The sequence below is a fragment of the Pterocles gutturalis genome, unplaced genomic scaffold (assembly GCF_000699245.1).
Source record: "Pterocles gutturalis isolate BGI_N339 unplaced genomic scaffold, ASM69924v1 scaffold2812, whole genome shotgun sequence".
Taxonomy (NCBI): domain Eukaryota; kingdom Metazoa; phylum Chordata; class Aves; order Pterocliformes; family Pteroclidae; genus Pterocles; species Pterocles gutturalis.
In genome coordinates this window covers 22,222-32,268 of record NW_010112408.1, presented here as the reverse complement: position 1 = coordinate 32,268, position 10,047 = coordinate 22,222, and the positions used below count along the sequence as shown (strand labels likewise).

Here is a 10,047-nt window from a genome sequence, read left to right as displayed (position 1 = left end):
TTGGCTCTCCCCCCAGCCACCCAGGAAGGGGCCAGCTCTTACCTGCTGCACCCAGGCCCTGGAGGAAGTGCCAGGAATTGATTGTTCCTGAATCAGGAAACCTAGGTCTGGGGCAGGGGGCGAAAATCAGCCCATTTGTCAGGAGGCTGAACGTAGAAAGTCAAGTTTTGGGGATTTTGGCATACACGGCAGGATCCTTTCCCCCATTTTCTCCCACTGCTGAGCAGTGCAGCACATCCCTCAGGACAGAAAGGATGTGAATCAAGCAGAAAGATGGAGATGAAAGAGTGCCCTAATCCTTCACGCAGAAGGTGCTCTGACCCATCTCTGCTGTCCCAGTCTGTGCAGCCATTCTATAAACTGTCACCATGTGCCCAGTCCCATCGGTTACTTCCCAGCAAGGAGGCAGACATACAAAGATAATATTTGGGCTCAAAGCTTCCTGTATTGTGCCTGTTGAAAAACTCTACCTTGAAGTAGCAAAATTAGTACAAACAAAGGTCAGTTTCTTTGGACCAAATGTTTCAGTGATTTATTAGCAGTCAATGTGTTCCACCGGAAAACTAAACCTTCAACTGTGGAAGCTAACAGAGACAAACATGCACACATGCAAACACAGGATTAAAAATACTTACCGAGTCTATGATCCCCTGAAGGGCTTCAAAACCATCATTCACTGGAAAGACATGATCTTTGCTGTCGGCAATTCTAGCCAGCTGACAGAGCGGTAAAAGCAAATAAAACAGAAATGCAAAGAATGAGATAAATTAGCCAGCAGGCAGCAAATTAAGCCTTCTCCAGACTCATCCACTTGCAAGTGAAAAAAACAAACACTCCAAGTACCCACTGTATGGCTTGCTAGTGCATTATGGTTTGTCAAGCATTGAAAAGTTTCTCTCTTTAGCCTGACTGGTTTCTAGAAAGCTCTATACTGGGAATCAGAAAAGGTTTCCCTTCACTTTGAAGACAAGGCAGAACGTGGCTTTCACGAACACCCAGAACCTAATGATCTTTACTGCAAAAACTGTCTTCCCACGTGACTGTAAATCGCCCAGCACAGCAGCTCCCCAACCAAAACAGGCCACAGCATCAACAGGACACGTCACCAACGCAGCACATCACCATTTAAACCAGAGAACTAATGAAAATTGATCAGTATTTTCACACACAGAGAAGACTAATGCAAATTAGACCCGTCTGGAGGCACAGGCCTCGTTCACCTCTCCTGTCAGGACAGGGGTTTGACTATTTGTCCCAGGCTCAACCATTATGGAGCCAAGAAGAAGAAACCAGGGAGGTAAGAGAAGATATTTTCTGAATGGAGGGAAAAAGGGAGCAGAAGAGCTGTGGGAAGCCTGCATGACAAGGAAGAGGGCCAGTCACGGGGCAGTGATACGATAAGGGGAACCAGGAGATCACCCGCAAAGAGCCGCATGTGGGTTCACTTGCCAATAGCATGCTAAGGGTTAAGGCAAAAATATAAGCCCAGTTCAGAGGTAATGAGCTCTCCATGCATCTGCTGGAGCAGAATCAAGTTTTACTGCTGCAAGGCCAACGTTTGCAATAGTAATTTTCTCCCATGGCAGAAGTAACATCAGCCCAGCAGGCCTCTTTGGCGTTTCCTGGAGCGTTGCAAATTGGAGGCAGCAGACTAGCCACACATTCCTCCCTAAACCCCGCTGGCTCCACCTTTCCAGCTCCTGTCACTCAGAACTCCCACTTCTCCAGCAAAACACCAAACTGCCAACCTCCTGCTTTGCATCCAGAGAAACACTCCGGACAGCTTTCCCCTGCCTGCTCCGAGAAGGGCATTAAAGCTGCTTGTGGGCCAAGGTACAGCAGCTTCTGCAAACCAGGATGTTGACAATTTCCCCAACTCATTCCCCATAGTCTTCCTCCGAGCGCATCCTGGGACTCCAGACAAAGTCCTCTAATTGCAGTTGATTTCTTCAGCATCTAAATGACTTCAAGTAGCAGCTGTCTTTGAGGTCTGCTACTTTAGATCTAGTCTCTTTGCCATTTTTTTTTCCCCTCCTTGGTTTTTCTGTGACTTACTCTGGATTACACTGGTCTCTGGTTTTCATTCAAAGGAGATTGTTCTAAACCAAGTTTGTTTTGACTCCTTTTTGAATCAGTGTTTGAAGCTTTGTTAAAAGCTGAAAGCCTGGAAAGCTCTCCTCAGTATTTCAGCACTCCATTTAGTGGCTGTGCAAGCGTTCCGCTCATGTTAGAAAAACACGCCAACTGTTACACTTGGTACAAAATGCAATTCCTGGACATACATTCACGGGATAAATTTAGAAATCAGTCTATCAAATGGGAAAAGACAGTAAAATGTGAGTGTCACTAACAAAGCTGTTTGCTTTTTTACAGCATTGTTTTCCTGGGAAAGAAAAGCTGGACTGAAAGTGAAGTGTTGTATGTCAATACCTATTTTTTTTGAGGAAAAAGAAGTCTCCACAACCTCCCTCTGCCTACAGCTTAAGCCAGACTGATTTGCTGTTCTTCATGTGTCTTTTCCTCTACTTTTCTCCACCATTAGCAGGAGTCATTGCGGCGTGCAGACAGAGGGACAGTTCTCCACATATGGAGATTCAGACAGAAAGGGGCTTGAACCCAACACCCAGAACAAGACACTGCCCAACAGCCGACAGAAGGAGAGGAAGCCCTGTTGGAAAGTCTTGAGGAAGTGATTCAGGAGCACAAGCCTGTGTTCAGCACGCCCCTTTGCCGAGTACCTCAGCACACACCACTGCCTCATTTACCTGGGTCTCGTTGAAGTCTTTCACACCAACACAATACACTGTGGCTCCCAGGTCGCGCGACCGATTAGCCTGGAACAAGGAAAGGTAGGATGACATGAATGCAGATGTGATGTGATGCGGGTTTCTGAAAGGTCCTCATCAAATTGAATCTCTGTCAAATGAGCAATGGGGGGGCTTGCCAAAAGAGACCTTTAGAAACTTTCCTCCCTGATTCTGCAGAAACAGGTTTGATCTGCTACTAGAGTAGCTATTTAAGTAAAGCGAACCCCAAGGTATTTGGTGGGGGTTTTTTTAAACTCAATTAGCTCACCTACCTAGCTACTCCAACTTGCTAACATTTGTCTGTTTGACAGCTGTAATGAAATCCATTTTCTTTTCACCATTTAGGACACATCACAGTATAACAGTAACCTAAAACGTTTGGGTGTTTTGTATTTCAGGCATGTGCCTGGGCTCGTATCCACAGGTGAAGAGACATTTCATTCCATCTGCTACAAAATTGTATCACTCCCACTATTTACACCGCATCTCAAGCTGACAAAAGGAGAACCCCCACAGGGTTGATTTTTCCAGGCTATTTCACTGACATGCAGATGAAGTTGCATTTACTATTGAAAAAGCAACTTTTCTAAATGTTCTTGCCTGCGTAAGTCATTTAATCATATTTTATTAGAACAGGAACACCTGACCGAAAACCCATTCCCAGAAAAGATGGCAGCAAGTCAGGTTATATCAGAAGACTGCTATCTAACAACTTGAACTACTACAAAGTGCTTTACAAGAAAAGCATCGTTCCAGCTTTACACTGAAAAATTTAAACCCGAACAACTCACAGTGCAAGAGCTGAGCTCAGGATCTCCATCTACTAGCTCCCTAACTGTCCCTCCCCATACCAAAACAAATATAACACTTCTGACCTCTCAACTTGTTCATTTACCTCTGAAAACAAACTTGATTTCTTGTGGATTTTTGATTTCAGAAGGGAAGAAAAAGAGATGAACAGTAAGGAGGGGAACTCTAGATTAATGACATTTGTTTGTGCTGTAGCAATATCGGGTTTATTCTACAAACCCATTCTTTTTGTTGTTATTGGATTGAAAGCTGCACTTTGGACAGATTGAAAGGAAAAATTCTGTCCATAGCAAAGTCATGTAACAATACCATCTTCCAAGTTTAGGTCATCTTAATTTGTTTGACAAGTGAAAATTGGTTCATCTCTTCAGAGACAACTATCAAAAGGACATGAGTAGGAACACCATATAGCAAAGCTCTGAAGGGCTCAGCCTACTGTTTATCTAACATTTTGCATGATATCTTAATTTAATAAAGGTGTTGAGAATACACGCTTGAATCTTGGAAACATTTGTGGAGATTGTGGATCATCTGAAAGGCTTTCTGACGTGACAGATTATACAGTCATCCTCTTTCCACAGTCTTTACTTTTTGTGAAAGAAGAAAAGTCAGAGTGAAAAGGTTCAGGTATTTCCCAGAACAATCCAGTAAATACTGAACTCTTCAGCTGTGGACTATTCCTTCCTCTGTGTTTGGTGTTTTTGGGGTTTTTGTTGGTTTTTTGGTTTTTTTTAACTGGAAGTTTAAACCCCCCTCCTTTCCTATGAACAGACTCAGTTTTGATGAGTCAGAAGCATTGCTGCTGTTAACACTTGTCCTTAAGATTCACATCTAAAGAGCAGTAAAGGAAAGTTCTGTTACTAGGGAAAAAGGTTTTCCCTGTCTTTTGCCTTCAAAGCAGCAAGCCCAGACATTTCACTGTCTGCCTGGCTAAAAATGTGTAAGACACTTACCTCCCTCTCAGAGTAGAAAAATAAGTCTTCATGGAGTTCTCCATCTGTCAGTGCAATAATGACACTTGCGGTTCTGTAACCTAAATACAGAAACTCCTTTAGTCCCGTGGTTTCCAGTTGTATTTGTTAAACTAGCCTAGAAAACATCCTGCTGGTGACCTGTTGGCACACTTAAAGGGCAAGAAACAATGGACATCAAAGCCCACGTCCTTACCTCCTTCCAGCCAACCAGCTCTCACAAGATATGGGTTTCTGCACGCTTTTTCCACTCAGGCACCTGCCTTCAGTACCAGTTTCATACCACACTCCTTTGCTGGGCCAATGACTTTTAATTGACCAATTTTAAATAATCTTGTGATGCAACAAGAAAGTCGAGTGCTTGACAAAGAATAAGCACTGCGCAGGGTCATTCATGTTGCAGACACCTCACTCAAGTGCCCAGGCTTTCTCTGGAGGAAACGGAGAAAAGTGAGCACTGCTTGTGCAGACTTAGGAGCTCAAATGGCCTCCAGAGATGCCTTTCTCCCTCCGTTGGCTCCAGCAGGAGCCTCAGGACCTGCTGCGGGTGGTACAAACACTCCTTTTAGTGGAGCAAGGACAAACACACAGAACTAATGAACTCAAATCACATGGGCCAACATTCAGACTCGAGGACTCAGTTGTCCACCGCTTCTTGCATATGGTGGCAACCTGTCTACACGTAATATGTACTCTGGCATGTACCAGCATTATCAATCCCAAATCAAATTGTTCTGGCTATCTATTCCCTTCTCCTGCAGTCATATTTCACACAATTGTTTATTCCAGCTCTGGATTCTTAAAGCTCCACCTGTTCTTTTTCCTTTTCAGGAAGAACTCCCTTGAAGAGCATTGAGTTTTTGCAAGAACAGGAGCCACCCCCCACCTTTCCCACAGTGAAGCTGCATTCCAAATTATTAAAGTTATCAGTCAAAAAAAAATAGAAAAAAAACATTCAATGGATCAAGAAAGTCTCTCACCGTGAACATTTTCATAGTAAATCTGTTCACTTGCCTGAAATTAAATCAGAAGATCGTTAGCAATAAATGAATAATACTTTGTGGCCATCTACACATGCACCAGAAAGAAAGAAGATGGCAGTGAGGATGTCATGTTTGCAGTCTGCACATAACCCCTGCTTTTAGAGACACCTGCGTCACAGAACAAGTTTCTTTCCTACCATTTTGATTGTGTTACTTCAAGGTCTTATCTACAGCTTAACTCAGTCAAACCAACCCTAAGGCCTTTGGCCAACAGGAATGTAGTCTCCCACTATCCTGCTATCTGAAAAGCACATCCACCTTCCTACTTGAAAAACATCCTACGTCGATATTTGATGATAAATATTCCCCAGCACCTCCAGATCAACTACCCTAATGACAAATAAACGAACTGCAGAGAAATATTCTTGTGCTTCTGTCTCCGACTTGATCTATCCTCAAGCACATTCTACAAGGTAGAAAAGCAAACCTAGAAACAGACCCACTGACCTACTAGAGAATTATTAACCAGAATCCTTTGTTTAGCATTTCCTGAGCAGAGAGACAGTTTAGAGGCACTATAGCACACATCTAGTTACCCTTTCAAATCCTTCATGCATGTATGTGTCGCCTCCTGGAAGGACTTTCTGCAGCTCTTCTAGACCCTGGCGTATCTGTTCCCTGAAAGGAATGCAGATGCATCGTTAGAGCCAGGATCAAATTTATCAAGAGCTGATATCCAGGTGAAGACATGCATGGCAGGACCAGATACAGAGAGGCAAAAAAAAAGTTAACCCAACGTTCATAAAGATAGTGTCTGGGTAGATAACTTTATAAGGATGTGGAAAACAGAGCAGGCACGCTCCAGGCGTTCCCACAGCCTGAGGAAAGCATCACAACAGCAGCATCTCCCAGGTTGATCCTTACATTTCTTTCTAAATAAATAGTCCCCGTGTGAGCTTGGTCAAACCTCTGATGCAGCAGCAGAGAAGCTGACTTGCACCTGCCTCACTTTCCTCACTTATGCTTGCTGACTTGACTATCCAAATGTAATCAAACAGCCACCAAAAAAATGACAAAAGCTCAAACCATCCTGGCAACTCCATTCTATTTGGACATTACAACTTCAGTTCCTGTTCAAGCCGACTTTCCCAATAGCTCATTATGGTTCAGCACGTCTTTATTTTTTCTGAAATCCCAGGCAGTGGCAGATCAACTGCAGACCAAATGGGGTGGGCACCCATTTGTTGTTCCACTGAGTTGCAGACAGCAAACTCTGGAAGCCGAGTACAGGCAAGAAGCCTTTAATACCAAGATAAAACCCTGCAGTGTGTGGGGTGTATCTCTGAGCAGACTGTATCATCTTCATGGGAAACAGATTCAGTCACTGCACGCTGGACCACACTGTCATTGAAAGACCAAATGCCAGAAGTCCATTTATCCCTTCTTTTTTCTTAAGTACTTCAGAAAATCCAGTTTGTGTGATGAGCACATAGTCTATCTGACATTCGTGAGGCTGATTAACATCAGACAGCCTGCAGAGCAGTAACTCCCACAGGGAGAAAAGAACATCTGCTTTTGCAATAGGTTGAATTATTAAACACTCAGGAAGTAATTCTGTAAGCGCCATATCCCAAACTAGTTGGACACTGAGCTAGGGGGCTAGGGACAGGTATTTCCTCCATTCAGCAACCCTTGCACATACCAAGCCAAAGCTGAATATAAAATCGAGTGCATTTCCTGTGATCAGTTTTTCCAAACACTGAAATTTTAAAATAGACAGGAGGGGTCTTTAAAATATGTCAATCCAGTCCCATTAGATGCACAGAGTTCTTCCAAAAGGGATGCTGAGCACCCTCAATCTTCGTGTTCAGATGATGAGACAGCACATGGAGGCACAGGCAACGTAAAAATTGTGTCACCACTATTCCAGCTCCCCCATTAATGAAGGCCCAGCATGAAGCCCCCACCTTGTTTGTCAGTCCTCCAACAAAAATGAGCAGCTCTCCAGTCAGCTGGCTTTTAGACTAATACCATATCAATATCCTGTTCCCAGTCAACACTTTAGGACAGCTGGATAAATATGAAATACATTTCCACATGGGAAACACTTCAGTCTCCTAGCTTAGAGCCTTAGCAGACGAGAGATCTTTGCAACGGGGTGTGCTCACAGGGTGTGAGATGGAAAGAGGCAGGGAACAGGTCTTCCTCTGGCACCAAGTTAGATATGGTTCATTCTCTTTACACTTATTGTTGCAGTAAGCAGCAAAAGATGCTTGGGCTGGCAGGGGTTAGTGACATTTTTCAAGGCTGGTATGTATGTGGACTGCTCTAGGAGAGCGGCCAGTTTCCTGTTCGTTCCTCTAGAGCAGCTGCTCTGGTATGCAATTTCATACACATCCAATACGTAAAACACATGCTGACTTATACAGTCTTCACATGTGTTATATATATTTTTGCTCCACGTGGCAATGAAGTTAACGGAGGAAGCAAGAGCAATTAAAGGACCTCATCCAGCTCTCCTTGAAGTCAGAGTTAAAAAAAAAAAATCATCCCATAGACTTGACTGGGATTAACTTAGGGATCTACAAGGGGGTGACAGGAACATGCTTCAGAAACATGGCAATCAAATTGTCACTGCCAAAAAATGTACACCCTTGCAGTCCACCCTGGACACTGTTTGCCTGCAACATACCTTCAGACCTCCTATGAACTCATGTTCACCTCTACCTCAAGAGTATGAGTATCACCTACAGCTTTCAAGGTTGTTTTTATGGGAAGGGAATTTCACTTATCTGTTCACGGAAGAAACTCCCTAAGATGTTGCAAAGGCAATGAGGCTCTTGTTCTCTGACAAAAGCCTGAAAACATGTGGAAGGCAGACTCCCAATGAAAGCAGTTTGCATTAAAACCCTAATTGCTGATAGAAAGACATTTAGAAGTTAAAATTAAGGCGGCAACCTCTGCTGTAAGAGGCCTTCATGCAGTCTAGCAGCATGAGTGTCATAGGCAAAAACGGGCAGGTGATTCAAACAATTAACTTGAGGAGCACAGAGGTGTCCCAACACTGCTCACAGTGGAAATCCTTGAGCAAGGAAGGTGAAGGAAGCTACAACAAGGACACAAAAGCTGCTGTGCACCTTTAAACCTCTTCTTACCTGTCTTCTGTTAACCTCATTAGAATTGTCCCTCTAGTTGAAAAAACGATGAAGGACATCCTCAGCTGAGGGCTGGAGAAGGAAAGAAATAAAGTGAATTATTTTGGTGATCCAGACCAGAGCTCACTGTATGCGTAACACCAAACACGCAGGGCGCTCTGGTTGCTATCTAGATTATAGCTCGATAGGATGAAAGACAGGACTGAGCAGCAAAAGGTCTATTGCCTGGACCTTTAGTCAAGGCAAACCATGAGGAATCCTTCTAAGAGATGTAAATAGCACTTGCATCATGACCTTACGATTGCTAAAGCAAGAAAGGCTTAAGTGTGTCCTGGTATCACCATGGAGATGAAGGCAGGCTAATTATGTTTATAACAACACGTTCCACCCACTGGCCTGGGGGATTTTTCATCCCATCTCAAGGCATTCGGTGCCTGAAAGCTACAGCCTCAGGCCTCTCCCTGCAGACCCAACGTTCAGTGCCTCATGCAGGAGCCAGACAACTGGGAAACAGGAGGATTCCTTCCCCACAAAAGCACAACTTGATCCATGGAAGTCAGGCAGGAAAAAAAAGGAACAATTAGCTTATCTACTCCTATTTCCTACATGACAGAAATTTGGGGGAAAGCAGTCAATGGGATGATGTGAGAAAAGCATAAAGAACTCCCTCTCCACCAGGGGACTGGCACCAGCATGTGCTACTGACTGGAACTGAGAGCACATCTCCCAGCTGCTGGCACACACACGCCTCCTCACATGGCTATCTGCAAAGCAGCACTTCTTACCTTATGAACTTGCGGGCCAAATGTTCCACAAAATGATAGATTTCATTCCAATGGTGCAGGACACTTCCTGATCTAGGGAAGCAATTAATACAGGAGACATTAGTTTCATTGCTGCTATTGTTGTTTCCCCAGCCTCATGTTTTGTTACACATTGCTCAGCTAGTCATTTGTTTTTATTTCAACACTCACTGTCCATATTCTTCCTTTAAAGAGATATTAAGCTGTAAATTACATTTCCTCCTTCACTTTGAAAAGCAAGAACAATTTACACTCCACGCAAGTGTTTGAGTCTACACTTGGCAATAACACATGGCAGTTACGCTGGACCTTTAGCGCAGCCTGAAACAAATAAACCCTGCGGGAGTGAGGACCTGTCTCACTGCACAGTATTTCAGATTATTTCCACCAACTCACTTGCCGTACTGTTATGCAGAGCTGTTAGCTCAAGTGTATTTTGAGAATAAACTGCTGTTGGAGGAACAGATTATTAAATTTCTCTAGTGTTTCCACTGTGCTAGAGACTACGAAAAGTAAAA

At 43.8% G+C, this 10,047-nt stretch overlaps 1 protein-coding gene across 1 annotated transcript in view; it reads right to left on the bottom strand.

Moving 5' to 3' along the window:
- Positions 1–10,047, bottom strand: part of LOC104462167 (anthrax toxin receptor 1) — a gene marked incomplete at its 3' end in the record, with an annotated part of 36,393 nt that overhangs the window by 17,530 nt on the left and 8,816 nt on the right. Inside the window, exons 2-8 of the mRNA XM_010074015.1 lie at positions 9,512–9,583; positions 8,727–8,798; positions 6,168–6,249; positions 5,569–5,602; positions 4,571–4,650; positions 2,766–2,834; positions 636–716 (exon numbers count right to left, since the gene is read on the bottom strand). Of these exons, the coding sequence (XP_010072317.1) occupies positions 636–716; positions 2,766–2,834; positions 4,571–4,650; positions 5,569–5,602; positions 6,168–6,249; positions 8,727–8,798; positions 9,512–9,583 (490 nt within the window). The remainder of the gene's footprint in view (positions 1–635; positions 717–2,765; positions 2,835–4,570; positions 4,651–5,568; positions 5,603–6,167; positions 6,250–8,726; positions 8,799–9,511; positions 9,584–10,047) is intronic.